The following is a 22,311-nucleotide window of genomic DNA, read 5'->3' on the forward strand; positions in this document are numbered from 1 at the left end:
ACCCTTTTCCTCACATCCTCTCCAGCACTTGTTGTTTGACTTCATAATGGCTGCCCATCTTACTGGAGTGAGATGGTATCTTAGGGTGGTTTTGATTTGCATTTCTCTGACTGCTAGAGATGGTGAGCATTTTTTCATGTACTTGTTGATTGATTGTATATCCTCCTCTGAGAAGTGTCTGTTCAGGTCCTTGGCCCATTTGTTGATTGGGTTATTTGTTATCTTATTGTCTAATTTTTTGAGTTCTTTGTATACTCTGGATATTAGGGCTCTATCTGAAGTGTGAGGAGTAAAGATTTGTTCCCAGGATGTAGGCTCCCTATTTACCTCTCTTATTGTTTCTTTTGCTGAGAAAAAACTTTTTAGTTTAAGTAAGTCCCATTTGTTGATTCTAGTTGTTAACTCTTGCACTATGGGTGTCCTATTGAGGAATTTGGAGCCCGACCCCACAGTATGTAGATCATAGCCAACTTTTTCTTCTATCAGACGCTGTGTCTCTGATTTAATATCAAGCTCCTTGATGCATTTTGAGTTAACTTTTGTGCATGGTGAGAGAAAGGGATTCAGTTTCATTTTGATGCAAATGGATTTCCAGTTTTCCCAGCACCATTTGTTGAAGATGCTATCCTTCCTTCATTGCATGCTTTTAGCCCCTTTATCAAATATAAGATAGTTGTAGTTTTGTGGATTGGTTACTGTGTCCTCTATTCTGTACCATTGGTCCACCCGCCTGTTTTGGTACCAGTACCATGCTGTTTTTGTTACTATTGCTCTGTAGTATAGCTTGAAGTCTGGTATCGCTATACCGCCTGATTCACACTTCCTGCTTAGCATTGTTTTTGCTATTCTGGGTCTTTTATTTTTCCATATGAATTTCATGATTGTTTTATCTATTTCTACAAGAAATGCTGTTGGGATTTTGATTGGCATTGCATTGAACTTATGGAGAACTTTTGGTAATATTGCCATTTTGATGATGTTAGTTCTGCCTATCCATGAACAGGGTATATTTTTCCATCTTCTAAGGTCTTCTTCTATATCTCTCTTTAGGGTTCTGTAGTTTTCATTGTATAAGTCTTTCACCTCTTTTGTTAGGTTGATTCCCAAGTATTTTATTTTTTTGGGGGATATTGTGAATGGAGTAGTTGTCCTCATTTCCGTTTCAGAGGATTTGTCGCTGATATACAGGAATGCCTTTGATTTATGCGTGTTGATTTTATATCCTGCCACTTTGCTGAATTCATTTATTAGCTCTAATAGTTTCTTTGTAGACCCTTTTGGGTCTGCTAGGTATAGAATCATATCATCTACAAATAGTGATAATTTAAGTTCTTCTTTTCCTATTTTTATGCCTTTAATTTCTTTCGTCTAATTGCTCTGGCCAGTGTTTCGAGGACTATGTTGAACAGAAGTGGTGAGAGAGGGCATCCCTGTCTTGTTCCAGATTTTAGAGGGAATGCCTTCAATTTTTCTCCATTCAGAATGATGCTGGCCTGTGGCTTATCATTGTTTGTTTTTACAATGTTGAGGTATGATCCTGTTATCCCTAATTTTTCTAGAGTTTTGAACATAAAGGGATGCTGTACTTTGTCGAATGCTTTTTCTGCATCTATTGAGATGATCATATGGTTCTTATTTTTAAATCTATTGATGTGGTGAATAACATTTATTGATTTCTGTATATTGAACCAGCCTTGCATCCCAGGGATGAATCCTACTTGATCATGGTGTATAATTTTTTTGATATGTTTTTGAATCCGATTTGCCAGAATTTTATTGAGGATTTTTGCATCTAGGTTCATTAGAGATATTGGTCTGTAGTTTTCTTTCTTTGAAGTGTCTTTGTCTGGTTTAGGCATCAGGGTGATGTTGGCCTCATAGAATGTATTTGGAAGTTCTCCCTCTTTTTCTATTTCCTGAAATAGCTTGAAAAGTATTGGTGTTAGTTCCTCTTTAAAGGTTTTGTAAAACTCTGCTGTATACCCATCAGGTCCTGGGCTTTTCTTAGTTGGTAGTCTTTTGATGGTTTCTTCTATTTCCTCTATTGTTATTGGTCTGTTTAGGTTGTCTATATCCTCCTGACTCAATCTGGGCAGATCATATGACTTAAGAAATTTATCTATGCCTTCACTATCTTCTATTTTATTGGAGTATAAGGATTCAAAATAATTTCTGATTATCTTCTGTATTTCTGAAGTGTCTGTTGTCTGAAGTGTCTGTTTTTCAACTCTTGCCCCACCCCACTGCTAGACACCTGTGCAGGTCTACTTCCAAAGTCATCAAGGATCTCCCTAACAAACTTTGAAGTATCACTGTTTCTTCTTGGGTCCTTTCTTGACATTCCAATACGCTCTCTTCATTCCCTAGTATCTCTCTTTTGCCTCCTACACTGAGCTCTACTTCTCACCTCCTGTTCTGAATACAAATGTGATCAAGGCCCTGTTATGAGGATTCTAATCTTCTCATTCATCTTCTTCCTCAGCTTCCATACTAAAGGGCTTGACATGAGTACATTGCCTCACAGCTTGATTCCCAAACCAATATGTCAGCCTTAACCTTGGAGTTCCACTTTGCATGAAAACTTGCCTATTAGACATCACCAGGGGATAACTGCCACTACCCCAAATGCACATATGCCAACCAAGGTCCTGATGAGGACTATCCTTCATCTGCAAATGGTGGCATCATTCTCTCAGCTAGGCTCACACTCTTGACATTGTCCTGCATTTCTTTAGGAGAATCACAAGTCCTTCCTTGGTGTTATGGTTTAGATAACAGGTGTCCCTCAAAAGCTCATGTGTGAGACAATCCAAGAAACTTGAAAAGTGAAATGACTGGGTTATGAGAGCTAAACCTAATCAGCGACTTAATCCCCTGATAGGGTTTAACTTGGTGGTAACTGTGGGCAAGTAGGGTGTGGCTCAAGGAGGTGGGTCCTTGCAGGCATGCCTTTGGTGTGTGTGTGTGTGTGTGTGTGTGTGTGTGTGTGTGTGTGTATAGTACTGGTTGAGCAGAGCTGTCTCTCTTTCTCTGTCTCCTGGTACCATGTCCTGACCTGCCTTCCTTTGCTACATTCTTCCGCCATGGTGCCCTGCCTTACTTCAGGTCCCAAGGAATAGAATCTGCAATGGACTGAAACTTCTGGAACTGTAAGCTCCCAAATATATCTTTCCTCCTCCAATTGTTCTTGTCAGGTCTTTTGGTCCCAGTGGGGGAGGGGGAAACTGACTAAAATACTTGGCAACATCTTGTGTCTATCCCTTTTCTAGTCCCCTCAGCCCTGCACTGGTCATCATTACCCCTTATCTTTGCACTATTGAGATGGTTCTGTTTTCTCTGTCTTCATGTTCTTCCCTTTCCTGTCTATTCTATAAGTAGCTACCAGAACATTTTCGTAAAGTACACAGCTATTCTCAAACCTCATGAGTCTCCCCACAGTCTATGTTGACAGTCAAGGCCCATGACCAGGTCTCTGCATCCATAGAAATCCTCAATCTTGCTAACTTGAATTCAGCCATTTCTATTTCTGGATTTGACTGTCTACTTTTTCTAGGATGCAGTCCCCTATTCCTCTTCAAGGACCAGATCCAGTCCCACTGAATTCCAAAGGGCCTGTTCCTTCCATTGACTTTGATGTGAAGGCCCATTTGGTGTGGAACACATGGTACACTAGAATAGTAGAATATTATGCTCCTCAACCACACATGAACCTCCCTAGAAGCAAGAAATATATCTTCTCCTTGTTCCCATTAACAGGGTCTGAAACAATAAGCTCATGAGCCCCACCTCCATGTTTGTTTTTTTTTGGTACCAGGGATTGAACCCAGGGGCACTCAACCACTGAACCACATCCCCAGACCCTTTTCATTTTTTAAATTCAGACAGGTCATATCAAGTCACTAAGGGCATTGCTAAATTGCTGAGGCTGGCCTTGAACTGTGACCCTCCTCTCAGTCTCTTGAGTTCCTGGAATTATACATGTGCAACACTGCATCTGGCCATATGAACCCTTTTATAAAATAAACATTTTAATTTTAGAATAGTTTTAGGGTCTGGTGATATAGTGCAGTGATAGAGACCTTGCCTAGCAGGGCCCTGGGTTTGACCCCTAGTATCTCAAAAAAAATAAATAAATAAAATAAAGTAGAATAATAAATAAATAGTTTTAGATGTATAGAAAACTTAGAAAGTACTATAGAAAGATAGTTTCCATATAGTCAACCCAATTTCCAGTCTTATTGACATAGTACAGATGTTACAACTATAGTGTATCATATAATATCATATGTTTGTCACAACAAGTGAACCAATATCAATATACTATTAACTTATTATTAATGAGTTTATTATTAACTTATTATTTTATTTTATTTTTTATTTTTTTTTTATTCTTTTTTTTTTTTTTTATTGGTCGTTCATAACATTACATAGTTCTTAATACATCATATTACACGGTTTGATTCAAGTGGATTATGAACTCCCGCTTTTACCCCGTATACAAATTGCTGTATCACATCAGTTACCCTTCCATTGATTGACATATTGCCTTTCTAGTGTCTGATGTATTCTGCTGTCTGTCCTATTGTCTACTATCCCCCCTCCCCTCCCCTCCCCTCCCCTCCCCTTTTCTCTCTCTACCCCTTCTACTGTAAATCATGTCTTCCATTTGTATTCTCTTGACTTACCCCTCCTTACCTCTTATATGACATTTTGTATAACCCTGAGGATCGCCTTCCATTTCCATGCAATTTCCCTTCTCACTCCCTTTCCCTCCCATCTCTCATCCCTGTTTACTGTACATATTCTTCTCAAGCTCTTCGTCCCTACCCTGTCCTTGTTTACACCCCTTATATCAAAGGAGTCATTTGGTATTTGTTTTTTAAAGATTGACTAGCTTCACTTAGCATAATCTGCTCTAATGCCATCCATTTCCCTCCAAATTCTATAATTTTGTCATTTTTTAATGCAGAGTAATACTCCATAGTGTATAAATGCCACATTTTTTTTATCCATTCATCTATTGAAGGGCATCTAGGCTGGTTCCACAGTCTTGCTATCGTGAATTGAGCTGCTATGAACATCGATGTAGCAGTGTCCCTGTAGCATGCTCTTGTTAGGGCTTTAGGGAATAGACCGAGAAGGGGAATAGCTGGGTCAAATGGTGGTTCCATTCCCAGCTTTCCGAGAAATCTCCATACTGCTTTCCAAATTGGCTGCACCAATTTGCAGTCCCACCAGCAATGAACAAGAGTGCCCTTTTCCCCGCATCCTCTCCAGCACTTATTGTTGTTTGACTTCCGAATGGCTGCCAGTCTTACTGGAGTGAGATGGTATCTTAGGGTAGTTTTGATTTGCATTTCTCTGACTGCTAGCGATGGTGAGCATTTTTTCATGTACTTGTTGATTGATTGTATGTCCTCCTCTGAGAAGTGTCTGTTCAGGTCCTTGGCCCATTTATTGATTGGGTTATTTGTTATCTTATTGTCTAATTTTTTGAGTTCTTTGTATATTCTGGTTATTAGGGCTCTATCTGAAGTGTGTGGAGTAAAGATTTGTTCCCAGGATGTAGGCTCCCTATTTATCTCTCTTATTGTTTCTTTTGCTGAGAAAAAACTTTTTAGTTTGAGTAAGTCCCATTTGTTGATTCTATTTGTTAACTCTAGCGCTATGGGTGTCCTATTGAGGAATTTGGAGCCCGATCCCACAGCGTGTAGATCATAACCAACTTTTTCTTCTATCAGATGCCGTGTCTCTGATTTAATATCAAGCTCCTTGATCCATTTTGAGTTAACTTTTGTGCACGGCGAGAGATAGGGATTCAGATTCATTTTGGTGCAAATGGATTTCCAGTTTTCCCAGCACCATTTGTTGAAGATGCTATCCTTCCTCCATTGCATGCTTTTAGCCCCTTTATCAAAAATAAGATAGTTGTAGTTTTGTGGATTAGTTACTGTGTCCTCTATTCTGTACCATTGGTCCACCCGCCTGTTTTGGTACCAGTACCATGCTGTTTTTGTTACTATTGCTCTGTAGTATAGCTTGAAGTCTGGTATCGCTATACCGCCTGATTCACACTTCCTGCTTAGTATTGTTTTTGCTATTCTGGGTCTTTTATTATTCCATATGAATTTCATGATTCTTTTATCTATTTCTACAAGATATGCTGTTGGGATTTTGATTGGCATTGCATTGAACTTATAGAGAACTTTTGGTAATATCGCCATTTTGATGATGTTAGTTCTGCCTATCCATGAGCAGGGTATGTTTTTCCATCTTCTAAGGTCTTCTTCTATGTCTTTCTTTAGGGTTCTGTAATTTTCATTGTATAAATCTTTCACCTCTTTTGTTAGGTTGATTCCCAAGTATTTTATTTTTTGGGGGGATATTGTGAATGGAGTAGTTGTCCTCATTTCCGTTTCAGAGGATTTGTCACTCATATACAGGAACGCCTTTGATTTATGCGTGTTGATCTTATATCCTGCCACTTTGCTGAATTCATTTATTAGCTCTAATAGCTTCTTTGTAGACTCTTTTGGGTCTGCTAGGTATAGAATCATATCATCTGCAAATAGTGATAGCAATACTAAAGCATAAGCTAGGCCTGAATGACCCACCATGCTCATTTGACATCATGAGAGCTGAGAGACAGCTGGGGGCAACTGATCTCAATGTGGCAGGGTTTACAAATAGCGCCAAGAAACTGAGTTCTGTTAGATATTGCTATGAGCACAAAATGGCTTGTATTGGTTCTCAGTTCACAAAGTGCAATAAGAACAGAAGAAATGCAGTTAATCCTGGCACCAAGCAGAGCACTAGTAGGCTCGATTTCACTGACAAAGAACAATTCTTCCTACTTATAATCTTATAGAAGATTCTTCTACCAAATCACTTCTCCAATCCCATTAAATAAAAAGAGATCAAAAACAGTTGAATCAATTGCAATACAAAAATAAGACCCTGCAAGCACCAAAGAGATTGTATGAGTTTGGGGGTGATTATGGAGACAGTAGCTTTTAAATGAAAGCTCCTGATAAAAATCTTGGTTTTTTAAATTTATTTTCCCTTTCTATAAAGCAAGAATTACATTGTATCTGGGCAAATGGCTTATAATATTTCACAAATTCTGCAAAGAAATATAAATTTTTGAAGTGTCATTTTCTATTAATATTCTTATAGAAAGACTTTTAGCTGACAATCCCATAAATCTTTGAGACATACTATTATGAAGTTGCCACAATATAGGCAAAAAGGGTAGGTAACTTTCTTTTTTTCTTTTGTCCAGATTAACAGTGTTGTTTTATATTCTGACTCTTCAGTAGACTTGAAGACAATCTGGCTTATCAAGTATTCCCTTTTAAGGTGTGTCCTTTATTTCTTTGGCATGCAAGGCTGACAGGACAGTCCTACTTCTACATACAAATAACCTTCTTCAACACTCAGATGATAAAAAACACCTTCATGTGTTGGGGTTCAGGCTAATGTTGAGAACCAAAAATCTACAAAAACTCAATTCATGTTTTTTAAATACTTTATATGGTAAAAATACAGCAAAAATAGTATCTTGTTCAAAGACGAAAATATATACTGCTATGGTCACGGTTCTAAGGATGATGTAAGTAGTCTCTGGCTCCTCAACTGTGCACTGTACTGTAGGTTAACTCCAACCACAGCTTCTCCGGCTTCAGTCATTTATCAAAGCTAAAATCATACTATAAAGATACATGAAGAAACAGAGCAAGTGGAAACCAAGTTTGATCATGGCTTCTTTCATGTGTGACTTCAGTTGCCCTCGATTGTGTATTTCCGTTGGATCAAACACTCCCATGTTGCCACTTGGTACCATAATAAAACGATATATATTCCAAGTAGCAACAGGTAAGTTGAGAAGGAATATGAACCAGTGCAATGAAACAAGCATTAATACAGTGACAACAGTATGGCCAATCAATTCTGGAATTACCCACTTGTTTAATTTCGAGCAACATGATCTAGCATTAATGTAATCACATTCTAAATCAGACAATGTAATTATGAAGTAGACTGAGAGGAAAATGAGCGCGCAACAATCGAGGAGAGAGAAGACGAACACTACTGCCTCCATCCTCCTCCTCCTCCTCCTCCTCCACCTCCTCCGCCTCCTCGGTCGCCGCCCTTAACTTATTATTTTAAAAGTTCATATTTTATTCAGATCCTCTTAGTTTTGAACCTTATGTCCTTTTTTGTTCCAGAATCCCATCCGTACACCACATTACATTTAGTTGTTACAATTAATTTTTGTGCAATTCATTTTTTAGGAAAAAATTTTAAAACTGAAAATATAAGAGGTAAAATTTTAAAAATTTCTATTAAGTAGGAAAATATAATTTCACTAGAGAACAATTCATCTTAATAATTCACCTCTTTAAAGTAAGCTTTTTAAATAGAATTAAATGGCTTCAAGTGTTAGTTCCCTTAGATAGCTTCAAGTACTTTTTAAGAATAGAGGGTTTTTAGGGCTGGGGGAGTAGCTTAGTACTAGAGCACTTGCCTACCATATGTAAGGCCTCAGGTTCAATCGCTGGCAATGAAAAAAAAAGACGAAGAATTGGACTTTATAGAAGTATAAAACTAATTCTTTAAAATTATTCAATTTGAGATCATTTTTTAAAAAAAATTACTTCTTTGGAGGTCCATGGGGGCCATACCCAATAATGGCTAGATAATAAACTGGTTATTCCTAAATAAGCCTGCATGACAGACTGAACTATTTACTATTGACAAGACTGAAAGACACATCTTTCCAAACTCTAAAAATAAGCTAGAGTGATGTTATAAAATTTTTAATTTTGGTAAGCAAACTATAAAGAAACATAAAACTATCAAATGTAAAGTCCTCTACTATGAATAGTTTCACTGTTCAGTTTTTAAATATATAAGGAATGTATCCTGTTCCACTAAACACATGTTTTATTCTATATATACAAATTTTTAAAATATACTTGCCTTGATATGTTCCAACCAATGAGTAGACTCCAAACTGGACAACCAATGAGATTCTTCTACGTTAGGATAAACAATGTCTTTCACTTTTTTTAAAGATTCCCGCATAACATGAATATTATGAATGTCTAAGAAGGAAAGTTCTATGTTATGATATGCATCATCACTTTCATATCCTCCTCCTGTTGCCTAAGAAACAAGACATACAAAACAATAAGTTAGGTTTTATATTCTATCAGTTAAGTTGCACAACTATTTCAAGAGTTATTTTTCTTTCAAATCTCAACACAAACCCCTCCAATTTAAATAAATAATTGATGTGAATTGACTTCCTAACCAATAGTAAGCCTAAACATTAGTCATACTTTGAGTTAGAAAAAAAAGAAGGCAAGCAATTTTCTGGGGATTCATGAGTCAAAATTCTTCAAAGTACACTGTAATTACTGGCTGTTCTTCTAGATCTGGAAAGAAGTTCTGAAAGATCCTTCCCCTCTATTATCAGCTTTGTAGCTATAATATTACTTACTCGTCTGGGGAGGTGGAGGCAGTGAAATTGACGTAGCAGCAGGCACCCCTGGCTGTGTCACAATACTCACATAGGACAAGATAAGTTAGAGGAAGATGACAGGCTTTGAAGTCAAACAGACCCAGGCCAATAATGAGAAAACAAACTGAGAGATGCTATTTAAAGCTAGTGGAATTTAAGTCTAATGTACCTTCAAAGCTGCATCTTTTCTATTACATCATGACTACCTCTCTGCTATGCAAACATGAAGGACAGAGCACTGCATGTAGTGTGATCTCAAATAACACAAAGTTCCTGGAGGTGACAAGATGGCCACTACCTAACATAGCACCTGCAAGTATTAACTTGTCAGGGGAGGGTTTGGTTCACTTCCAAAGCATGGTGAAGAGTGTCTGTTTTCCACATTGACAGAAAGAACAGTAGTGGTTTTGTTTAGGAACCTGGCTGTACTCTGCTTAAATGTTTTTAAATGCCATAGGACACATGGCCTCAGGCCCTTTAAGAAAAAGTTCTGAGACTTGAAAAGAAAGCAACATTATGCTAAGTTCTGACTGCTTCTAGAAGGAGAGCAGGGAAATACCTGCCTAGGGCCAAAGAGGAAAGAGGAAGTCCCCAGACAAATGTGCCTTCACTACAACATGGCTTTTCTTTTTCTTTATGACAGTGGAAGGAATATAAGCTTGTATCCAGGTTGGGAAGGGACAAAGTAACCTACAGTTTTGTTTTGGAGTTTGGGTAGTTATAGAGAAGGCTTCCTGCAGTAGAAGGAATGTTCCCACTTGAACTTCCAACCTGGAGACCTATGTAGCCATCCAGAGGCCTTTGATCTCTAGACTCTAGGTGAGGAAATATATTCAGGCAAAAATATCTCTTTAGCACTTACTCTAAGCAGCATCAGTAGTAAGTAGACAATGAATCTTTGCCTTGCTGTTTTTAAAGAGCTATTAGCTAATAAATAAGCAGACAAATGGACCAACTTCCTGGCCTCTTGGTTATCCAGGCCTCAGGGAAGAGTGTAGGGAGAGGCACTCCTGTCCTCCTGGCAGTCACTTTTGTAAAATGCAGGCAGAGAGTGTGGAGGAAGGGGCTGGCCTATGTTTTGATAGCTTTGAAAGTGTGTAATACAATGACACATGTCAGCCTCCCAGCAGAGGACTTGCTTCTTCTGCACGTGTGCCTTTTAAATAATTATGGTGGTTTTCAAAGAGATCCTTGACACTAGTGTTCCTTTCATAAATAACTGAAAATGTTATGTAAAAAAAAAAGAAAGAAAAATACACTTTTTACTCATTGCCAAAGCTTCTGACAAAACAGATAGTAATATGCTTCCACTTTAATTCATCATGATGTATTGCCACAAAAATAGAAGTGGCTTGGTGCTACATCTTAGCAACACCTGAGTTTTGTTTGTTTGTTTGATTTAAAATGATGTGATGTTGGGGGCTACATCTTGGATTGTAATTTCTATATATCTATGAGGGAAGAGCAATTAGGGTCAAAGAGAACAGAAGTCAGAAAGGGTAAAAATCAATTAGTCAAGCAGAGACTGAGTTACCCAAGGTTCAAATTCTCCAACTCTGGTTACTTTTGAAACCTCTCTTTGGTTTTCCTTTCTTTGACAGAAAGAAACAACCTAAATTAAGTAGTACAATGGTATGAAGGTTCAAGGGCCTGTTACTATAGATGTACATAATAAAGGGACAGATATGGCTTGGGGAGGAGGGGAACCCAAGTGTGGTTTCTGAAAGAATGATCCAGAGCTCTTTAAGGCTTAGTTTTTTTTTTTCCTTAATATTTTGCTTCCATTCATTCCTAGGAGGACTAGAAACAGAGGCTCATTTCCCAAATGTTAAAAGGGCACTCAAGAATTCTGTTGTCATATAGTTAATATAATGAAAGCATGCATTTCACACATTTTAGTATCTTAAAATATTCTTTCTAAACACTCATTTTAATGCTACATAATATCTGTTTCAGGCCAAATACATGGAAATATTGCATTTATACATGTATTCAGACCTAATTATATATGAAAGTTAATAGAAGCATAATATATAAAATTAAGGATAATCCAAGAAGGCATTTATATTTAACTTCCTAAATATTTTGTAATTTTATTATAATTTATATTACATTATATTTTATTATAATTCCTAATTGACTTATTTAAACATCCTGATTGCTTTACATAAAAAGTTCAAAATAATTTCTAAACAAAAAGCAACTGTGGTAACACTTATCTAAAAGTACATATGGGGTGAAGGGTCTCCCCAGGACTAAATGTATAGGATAGATGATCCATGTGCAAATAATGCAGAGCTGAGCCCCACACTCACCCACAGTCTGGCACACCCTAGTGGAGAAAGATGTCACAGATTCCATTTAGGAAGCTGCTGATCAAAAACTTGCTTTGCTTTCAAGTTCTTGATGTGTGTTCTGAATAATTGAAGATGTCATATAAATGACCTTGGAATAAGCAAAGTATTAAAGATGATGAAATTTAAGCCTACAGCTGATGAGAAACAATAAATCTGAAAGGCAGAATGAGAGTGGGTAACTCAGGGCAGGCCCACTGTGAACATTTGTAAGTGACAGCTGGCAATGATAGGAGGAAAAAAACAAAAAGGAGAAATCAAAGGTAAAAGGGCCATTTAGTACAGAAGCAAACAGCCTTCCACCATGCAGCAGCTTCTGAGGCAATAACAGGCAGTTACTGATGTTCAATGATGACCCTAATCAATTTCAAGTACATTTGGCATATTCTGCTTAAGCAGGCAAAAAAAAAAAAAAAAAAAAAAAAAAAAAAAAAAAAAAAAGATTGACAAAGATTTGTTTGAAAATATTAAACTTCTATGTATGTGTGACAGGAAAAATTCATATGTGTGGATCTATTCATTACTTGAATTATATTAATAAGAATGTACATTTGAGTGTGTGAGTGTATGTGTATGTACAGTTTGGACAAAGCTACAAATTTATGATTTTAATAATTGCAGCTTTTCACAATTTCTTACAGATGCCCCACTAGTACAATGAGAGTGATAGACCACAGCCAAAGAGCACCAAGGACATTCTAACTTGGCTGAGATCCAAGACAAAACTCAAGTTCATTATAGTTTATAGTTCTAGACATGCCTATTTACCTAAAGTTTATTTTCCTTTGATTATACACACACACACACACAAACGCGCGCGCAGGGTTATAGATGGACACAATACCTTTATTTAATTTATTTGTTTTTATATGGTGCTGAGGATTGAACCCAGTGCCTCATACATGCTAGACAAATACACTATCACTGAGCTACAACCCCAGCACTTTCATTTGATTTTAATCTAACTTTTAATTAATATTATTTTCTATTTAAGAACACTAGTTTTCCTAACTACTAATTTAAACTCATGTGCTTATAGTCCCAGCTAATTGGGGGCTGAGGCAGCAGGATCATTTGGGCCCAGGAGTCCAAGGCTAGACTGGACAACATAGGATGACCCCAACTCAAAAAATAAATAAATTAAAAGTAACAATAAACTCATGTGTTGACATACCATTGCAAAACCATTCAAAGAAGACACTACTGCACTCTATGTGAGCTAAGTTTCCATCATATCATCAAATGCACTCACCTTGTTGGCCACTGCATTAACACTGGGTCTTGCATCATAGATTGTGAGTTTAGAAATCTGTCTATTAGTTTCCCTGATCACATCGAGATATTTCTCATCATCTTTATTTCGTTTACCACTCATACCAACAAGAGGCTGACTGCAACGCACAATGACCGTCTTGTTTTCTGGATGAATCCATGACAGCACCTATGGTTATTTCAAAAAGTTTAAACTATCAAGAAACCGAGTCTCAGAAAAATAATTAAAAATGAAAAAAAAAAAATACTAACCATTATAAAGAAGTGAATCTGTTTGCAATTTCACTGTGTAAGTGCCCAGAAACACATGTTGAACACTAAGGACTACTTAGAATCAGACAAACCAATTGTCTTACTGGTCCCTTATTAATTAGCACCAAGAAGTTACATGTTTATCTCAAGAAAGTTTTATCACTTAAAGGTAACAGAAAGCTTCTGATATTATTTTAATTCCACAGCTTTCACTAAATTTGTTATCATATGGAAACAACTTCAGCAATAAGTGACAGAGGAAATAGTCTCTGTTATAATATGTTGCTCATGATTTTAATGCACATCTACAGGTCATTTCCCCAACAGTTGCAATTGCAGGAAGAAGAAAACTTAAGGAAACAAAGATCTTGGACTGCCAAGAGAGCGGCCAGTCTTTACAATGCAGTTTGGAAGATTTCTCTAACCCTTTTGATGCCCAGCTTCCTAGCTTACAGCTCATGAGAAATGAAACACGTGAAAAGAGTTAACAGCATAACATCCTGAAAACTACTGAGCTGAACACCTAAGCTTGGGAATGCTCAGAGGGAAGTAGATCTCTTGAAAGTGGAGAGGCCTATTTCTAATGTTCTCTAGGACCACAGGATAAATAAAATGGACAATAGTAAAATATTTCAAAATAGCTACTAGAGAGGATATCAAATGTTTCCAGAACAAAGAAATGATAAATTTCTGAGATGCCAGGCCAATTAGCCTGATCTCATCACATTCTACACACATATTGAAATGTCACACTGTATCCTCTAAATATGTACAATTACTATGTGTCAATTAAAAAGGAATTATATGTATAGATATAAATGGATGTGTGTATGTATATACATATTTGTATATATATGTATATTTATGTATGTATATGTATATATAAAAACAGAGAACTGCAGAAGTATGGTATAGTATAATATGTGGGCTTTGTGGGCTTTGGGGTCATGTGCCAGCTCTAAACTCAGGCACTTAACTCACATCCTCTCTGGTTTCCTTCTCCTCTTTGATTAAATGGGAAGAAAATCAGTGAACACAGAGGGCTACTGGGAAGACTGGATAAATGCCCTTAAGGTATGCAATGTTTAAACACAGACTCAACATTAGCTTCCAGAGGCGGGGCCAGCAGCTAATAATGTCATGTCCAAATATGAAATGCAGACACAAGAATAAAAGAAGCATAATCACTTGGGCATACTTAATATAAAATCAAATACCAAGACATTTCTGAAGTTGTCTCCCTATGATGGCAAGTGGCAAACATAAATGTTCATAAAAATTGATGTTTTATTATGACAATGGGCTTCTAAGGGGAGATTATATGATGATAATATTCATTCATTCTCAGAAACAAATAGCTAAGTCCTTCCACGATGCTAGAGGCCATTTAGACACCACTGCATCCCCTGCCTAGAAGTGTGTAGAGGCTCAGGACCAGGGATCTTCAAGAAAGGCACTGACCTGCCCTGAACCTCCCCCTCCTAACCTACAGTGCGAACATGAGCCCTGCCCTGCCTACCTCCTATAGCCCATGTAACAAGAGATGTAAAAGACATAAGACCTCCTTTAAAAAAGAAAATTACTACATATTTGAGAGATTTACTATTTGAGAAAATCTCTCACCAAGTTTGAATTTAACTTGGTCAAAGGCAATGGCACTGTCCTATGCCAATGCCTGCTCTTCCCCCCATCACACTTGTCTCTGTGGTGCAATGTTAGGAAATTCCACTCCCCAGAGTTGTTTTGCCTCACAAATTCTTTTGGGGGCATTCTGATTAGATTTTTTAAAAGAACGCTTATTATAGAGTTTAACGGGTACAAATAATGCTCATTCCACAGTATCACCTACTGTGTCATGTTAAAGTGTATGGTACTATATTATTCTTATTAAAATTAATATTTTGAATTCACAGATAACTAAGAATGTACACAAAAATTTATTGACTAAAAGATGTTTACCACAGCATTATGTTTTTTAAAATTTTAGTTGTAGATATACATAATACCTTTATTTTCTTTCTTTATTTTTATGTGGTGCTGAGGATTGAACCCAGTGCCTCACACATGCCAGGCAAATGCTCTACCACTGAGCCACAACCCAAGCACGTACCACAGCATTGTTTAAGAAGCAAAAAGTTAAAAAGAATCTAGGTATCTCACAATTGAAAACCAACTAAATAATACATCTACATACTAGAATATGAGCAGATCATATTTATCACTATGTAAAGGTCATCAGGATATATTGCTGGGAAGAACAAGTAGATTGAGATATGAAGCATAGGACAATTCCATTTTTTGGATAAATAAATAAATGCATGGAAGGAAGCCTGGAAGTATATATAACCAAAATGTCATTGCTCTCACTAGGTGGCAGACTCCCTTTTGCTTATCAGTATCCTCTAAAATGTCTGAAATGAACATGTACTACCTATAAAGACTTCCACAAAATCAAGACAAACGTGTTTGAGAACAAAGGAATATGTATTCCTAATGGAAAAACTAATGCATTTCTACAATTTCATTACCCACTGATATTTTATTATACTTTATATCTTATTTATATGCAAAAGAACAAGCTATTTTTCAACCACTTTATATTTTTATATGGGCTTTTTAAAAGAGCTATCAGGTCTGGGGCTATAGCTCAGTGGCAGAGGGCTTGACTAGCATGTGCGAGGGTTTGATCTTTAGAACCTCATAAAAATAAATAAATTAATTAAATAATTATATTAAAAAAGAACTACCAAAAACTAGTGATTTCACACTAAAGACATGTAGGTTTTAAGTGAAAGCTCTGAGACTTACATTCAAGAGTCAGATAGTTAGCAAGAATATTGGAAAGGGCATATTACCAGGTAAAATAATACTTAATAGTAGAGCATTATAAATATGTAAAGGTGAGGGGCAGCATTGCCTTAATATTTGTTTTTAGGAAAAATAAATGGGTAGCCACTATCCACAAAGTAAGAATAATTAATAAAATGGCTATATAAAAAAGGAGATTTTATCTGTTCTGCAGTGGAGTCCTATTCATTCATTATGATGGGGATCATTGGATCAAGATCACAGAACAGGCACAGTGGCTTGGGCACAGTTGTCTCATTTCGTCTCCTGCCCCATCTCCATGAAATGCACATAGATAACATACACACAAATATTTGATATAGTAGATGTGAAATAAATACTGAATGAATAAGTGACAAAACCAATCCACATTACCCTTGCCTGATTGTCCCTATGGGTAAAGCATGTACCAGCAAGACAACAGGCTACAGCTAGGATGTGGTCTATGGTTCTGGCACAGAAAAACATTTCCAAGCAGAGCATAAGCCTACTGAACCTGTAACCTTAGCTTCATGAGCACTGATTTCTAATAAAATGAACTGAAGAACATACTTTGAAGTATAATATATAACACAAAGATATGAATCGTCAGAGAATCAAGAGAATTTTAAAAGTTACGACTCATTTTAGGTTGACAATATACCAAGGTTTCTCACAAATAATCCTTTTAAGGACAAGAATGTCTAAAATTAGTAGTTTAAGGTAAGATGATATTAAATCTTAATTTCTTCAACCTTTGTTTCTAAAAATCTACTATTTTGAAACAAAACCCAATGTATTTATTATGACAGATCCTTACAAATTACTGAGTAAAAAAATCTCTAATTTTTTAGTGAACAAAATGTATGTACAATGGAGTCTGACATATCCATAAATATTTAAGGACTAAAAGGAAACTTTGTGAACAAGGTTCAATAATGTGTTACACAAATAATCTGTACTTGCTGTACCTTTAATAAGGGTACCAAGGCAGCCTGCAAATGTGATAAGGACAAGCTCATCTTAGTAACCATGTAAGAGGTTGAACTTATATACTCTACAACATAAGATAGTGTGTTCTTTCCATCATGATTCATCTGACTTTTATAAAGAGCCTATGACAGGTCAGGTATCGTGCTACAAAGACACCACAAAGAGCCTTTGTGTACATCCTTCCTTCCTTCCACACAGCACTTGGTTCATGTGCCCTCTCCCACATAGAGCTCTTTACCTCAGTTCCTTTTTAACCCTTGATTTGCAGGTGTTATCTTGTATCTTTTTCCTGTTTGACAAGGTGTTTTGCATTCAGAAGGCACTTGATAAATGAAATGAAATTTCAAAAAAGTGTTTCTCTGAATTACCTGATTACTGTTCTTACAGAATAAAAGGCATTCATTGACAGGAATGTTAATCAAAGTACTCACTGGAATTCGATTTCGGGATCTAAAAGTTGCAACCTTCCTGAGGTCTTCATCTGAGGCACGATAGGGAACCACCAAAAGAGCAGGGTAAGTATCACAGAGCTCATAACATTTATTAATAAAAGTTATCCTCCACTGGTGATTGGGCAAGCCCTGGAGGAAAAAAAAATCCTCAATCAGCACAGCATGACTTCATCTCTGGATTTGACTTTGGACCTCGTTTCTCCTTTCTAGCATTAGGTGCACATGCCTCTTTGATCACAAGGTGATGATGACCTACCTATTATTGTAACAAGGGTGTCAAATCAATAATCTAGACAACGTAAGAACACAAGACAAAACACTGGTGATTTCCATGATTCTAAACTATCTTTTATAAATACAGATTGTTTTGAATTTGAGGTCTTCCTTTATTTCATGACAACATATTCATTATTACTTAGAGAACCCAGATAAACCCAAGTTCATCCCCCACCCATGCATCCCTGCCCCAAAGAAAAGTACCATATGCAATATTAATCTCTGTCTAATTGATGAAAGAAAAGAGATCAGGCAACTTCCTCTCCCTGCTCAAAACAGAGAGAATGCTTCAGTCTGCTCCCAAGAGAAAAGGGGCTGGGCTCATGAAGAAAATCACAGAGGGGAAGTAAAGGAAAACCCCTCTGGGGAGGCTCATTTCGCCACCTCCAATGAGTTTCTTAAATCAAGTTGTTTGGGATTGATGATTTGCTCTCTTTATATATATATATATATATATATATATATATATATAGGTTGCGTGAGAAGCAGAGTCATCTGCATTTTAAGCACACTGCTAATGTGATAAGGAGACTCAAAAGACACCTCCCATCTATCATCTCCCCACAAAATTGTGTCTACTATGGACAAGATGCAGAGGTGGTGGAATATTCTCTCCCCATACTCACAAATGCACAAATACACACATGAAAGTGAGCTAGGTGGGTGTTTGCTTTGCGGACAGACATTGTACCTTTTCTTTAGGTCTGGCCCTATGAACCACGGACCAAACAGATGTTGAGTCTGATGTTGAGTCCAATTAGAGAGTTTTAAGTCCCATCAGAAAGTTATAAGAAAAAAAGATTGAATATAATGGCAGTCTAGAACAAAATATCTTCAACAGTTCATACATGCATGCAGTCTTAAAAACAGGAACTGTTTTTTTTCCAAGCTAGAAGCTTTGAACTAAAGAAAAGTCTTAATATTATCAATAATGCTCCAGAAATAAGGTAAATTATTTTAATACTTAATGTTAAAGAGGTTTCCAAAACGTGCAAAATGTTTTAATGGTCTTCCTTCTACCTCAGTAGCTGGTCCAGAACAGAGATCATTAAATAAGAGGTATACACAGCTTTCACAAACTCAACAGTCTCAAACTGATCTATGGAAAGAATAGGGCATACTACCTCGCCTGAATAAATAAAAAATGGAAATCAACCCAGGTTCATGGTGGGATAAGTAGTGGTTAAAGGCTCTTCTCAAGCCTATGGCTCTGCAGTTTTGTTTTACATTCACTGCCTTTTCAAACAAATCATGGGGGCTTGATCTGATTCTTCAAGTTCATTCAACAAAATTTTCCAATTATGTGAAGAGCTTTGTAGAAGAGCTATGAAAAAATCCATTCTGAAACTCCTAGCTACAGATTTGGTTATACCAGAGGTCAAATTGTGGCTCTTGTTACATAATATATTCCCGATCTTCACAAAAATGCTGTGAGAGATCTTTGTCCCCGAACAGCAGCAATATAATATCATGTCTCTTTATTATAGAAAATAAACATGCATGTAGGTGAGGTTTACATAGGAGAGCAGTATGATAATTACAATATCTACTCATCAGTGTTCTTGTGGAAGTTAGCCTTATAGGAAGATAGTACGACTTCATTTGAATCTTTAGTTCAGAATGAATGTGATTTAAATCTAATGGCCAGTAATAGTTAATCTCCCCAAATTAGAAATACATAGCAACACAAATCCAAGTAAGGTATAGAAGTTTGATTTTTTTAGACTCTAAACATACAATTCATTTCATAAACAACACAAAACTGATGTTCCTCATTTAGGGAAGGAAACAGTTGGAATGTGGCAGTGGAACAAGCTTATAAGTTACACAGTGATAGAACGAGCTACATGCCATTAAAAATATATTTAGAAAGGATGTTATTGGTTCTCAGAAGGCATGACTGATGACATTGTGTCACTATGCATGTTTGAGATGCAAGACATACCAGATAACAGTATCTATCAACTTACCTGCCTTCTGTATTCTTCCACTGGATTATAAACAGTCCACCCATCCACATTAAACTTCTCTTCATTTAAAAATGCAAATAATGGCTAGAAAAGGCAGAAAGTAACAACAATAAAAAGAATTTAATGTTCAGTGTGAAGGAGCAGTGTATTAATAGTACATCCTTTGATTTTTTCACAAAATAAATTTCACCAGATTTGTTGACCATGAAATTACAACCAAAACCGAGATATATAACAATCAACCATGAAAAATTCAGACCAGGCTTACACTATTTCTATCTTGAGTAACAATTACTTTTGAAACCTCAATTTTCTATGGCTGCAAATAGCTCTTTTCTTTTTTAATGCCACTCCAAAAAAAAAAAAAAAAGATTTCCAGACCAAAATGTCCATATTGATTTTAAAGAGTATTAGTGATTGATCAGCAAAAGAAGAAAATGAAATTCAAAGTGAATTTTAAACAGTGCAACTATCTCAAGAGTACACTGACACAGTTAGCTATTTAAAGAGAGATAGGACATTAGGAAAACTCTTAATTAACTGCTGACTGAATTTTGAATCAATGTGCTGGTCTCTGTGAAATGACAGGACACAGACCTCTCATCACTTCTCTCTCTATGATCACTCTCAAGGTGCTATTGATGGATTTCCTAGTTTCAAATACCATCTGTACCCTAGTGAACACTGTCTATTGCTCTCGAGCATACCCTCTGAACTCTGGACATGGCTATCCAAGTGCCAACTTCACAACCTTCCAGACTGCCCTCAGAGGCATTTGGGGAATTCTGAAGCTAACACCCAAAGCCAAATTCTTGACTCTATCTTACCAATCCTGCTCTTCCCAGTTTCCCCCATTTCAGTCAATGATAGCTCCATCCTTCTAGTTGACTGAGCCAAAAGCTGTCGAGTCATCCTTGTTCCTACTCAGCTACCAACCTGGTCTAATCCTAAATCATCTCTCACTCGGATTATTACAATAATCTCTAACTGTGCCTATCTTTATACCTCTAAGGTCAGAGTAACAGTGTCATAAGTCAGATCAAGTAATTCCTCTGCCAAAATCCTCCTGTGGCTTTCCATCTGGCTTAGAGTAAAAGTGGAAGTCCTTCCAATGGCTGACGTGGCTGTGTGCCATCTGGCCACCAACCCCCCCGAAAGACATGGTTTGTCTTTGCTCATGACCCTATTTACTCACTCAGCTCCAGCCACATTGACTTCCTGTGCTACTCCCTTGAAGGACCAAGCACGCACCAGTCTCAGGGCCTTGGCACCCACTGTTCCATCTGCCTGGAATCCTTTTCCCTCATGGCTTACTCTCTTAATTCTTTCACATGTCTGATCAAGAGTGACCATAATCAAGACCTTCCCTGACATCTTATAGAAAACCAACACACTACCCTTACAAGATCACCCCCTATTATCCTTCCCCTGTTTTACTTTCCCCTATCACTTATGACCATTTGACTTATTATCTAAGTACTTATTTACTATTGGACCCCACTGTCCCCTTATGTGGAACATGGGCTCCACATAAGCAAACACTTGCTTTGTTCATCTCCTCTATGTCCAATAATGAGAACAGTATCTGGTCCCTGGTAGGCAGCACACATATGAATGAATGAAAAAATGAAGCCCTTTCTCTAGGACGTGCCAGGTCTGGGTACTTTTCCTCTAGGTATCTCCTTCTCTTTCCCCTGCTAGCCTATTGTTTTGCCTACCAGTATCCTCTCCCTTACATCACAGGGATTTTCTGGAAAACCATTACCTAGCAGCAAAAGTTTTCTATATTTGAATGACAAGCTTACGGTAAAAACTGATCAAGAACATGCTGGAACCTTTTTTCTTCTCAAACACTCCCAAGCATGCAGCATCCTGAGCAGGTCTCAACTTGGGCAGTGCTAGGCCTGAGTGCTGTGTGCTCCACTGAGGCCCTCGCCTGATACCGAGTCCACAGCAATGCTCAACTACCCAGTACCACTGGGGAAAATAAAAGATTCCTGTTAACTGAAGTTTAACTCAGGGACTCTTGGTGAAAACAGAGCTAAAACATTAGGTGTACTTCTTTATTCATAAACAGAATCTATGGAGCACACCTAAGCATTCTCTTGGTAACATATCTTTGCTTTGAATATTTGATAATCTACTGGTAAGTACCTGGAACAGGTAAATGCTCAAAACTGCTGAGTGCTATGCTGTTGACATAGTTGTAGATGCCGGATGGTTTGAGATATAAGGATACATAGTCACTCACTTTAGAAGACTTCAACATAAATTTTTTGTTCCTATGCTTTTAGTTACTTGCATCTTTGGCATGGAACTCAGGAGAATATTGCAACCTTTTTAAAAAATTCCTGTTCCTAAATCAACAGCCTAGATAAAGGTTTTCTCCA

At 37.1% G+C, this 22,311-nt stretch overlaps 2 protein-coding genes across 4 annotated transcripts in view; both read right to left on the bottom strand.

Annotated features, from left to right (window-relative positions):
- Mtm1 (myotubularin 1) overlaps nt 1-22,311 on the bottom strand; it is a 113,233-nt gene that overhangs the window by 26,902 nt on the left and 64,020 nt on the right. For both annotated transcript variants that reach the window (XM_026403524.2, XM_026403523.2), the window contains exons 7-10: nt 19,922-20,005; nt 17,655-17,804; nt 13,133-13,321; nt 8,983-9,168 (exon numbers count right to left, since the gene is read on the bottom strand). In XM_026403524.2, coding sequence (XP_026259309.2) covers nt 8,983-9,168; nt 13,133-13,321; nt 17,655-17,804; nt 19,922-20,005 — 609 coding nt within the window. The remainder of the gene's footprint in view (nt 1-8,982; nt 9,169-13,132; nt 13,322-17,654; nt 17,805-19,921; nt 20,006-22,311) is intronic.
- Nucleotides 6,606-8,126, bottom strand: LOC113193147 (protein cornichon homolog 4). Of its 2 annotated transcripts, XM_077793926.1 has the most exons (2): nt 7,852-8,126; nt 6,606-7,804 (listed from the first exon to the last, which is right to left on the bottom strand). In XM_077793926.1, the coding sequence occupies exons 1-2, from the start codon at nt 8,099-8,101 to the stop codon at nt 7,710-7,712; spliced, it is 345 nt and encodes a 114-aa protein (XP_077650052.1). In that variant the 5' UTR covers nt 8,102-8,126; the 3' UTR covers nt 6,606-7,709. The 2 variants fall into 2 exon arrangements, with proteins under 2 accessions (XP_077650052.1, XP_077650051.1); XM_077793925.1 differs by having other exon boundaries at nt 6,606-8,126.

This window comes from Urocitellus parryii, chromosome X (assembly GCF_045843805.1).
Source record: "Urocitellus parryii isolate mUroPar1 chromosome X, mUroPar1.hap1, whole genome shotgun sequence".
NCBI lineage: Eukaryota > Metazoa > Chordata > Mammalia > Rodentia > Sciuridae > Urocitellus > Urocitellus parryii.

Bases quoted from the DNA above. Each gene is read 5' to 3' on its own strand.
- LOC113193147 (XM_077793925.1), bottom strand. From the start codon at position 8,101: ATGGAGGCAGTAGTGTTCGTCTTCTCTCTCCTCGATTGTTGCGCGCTC.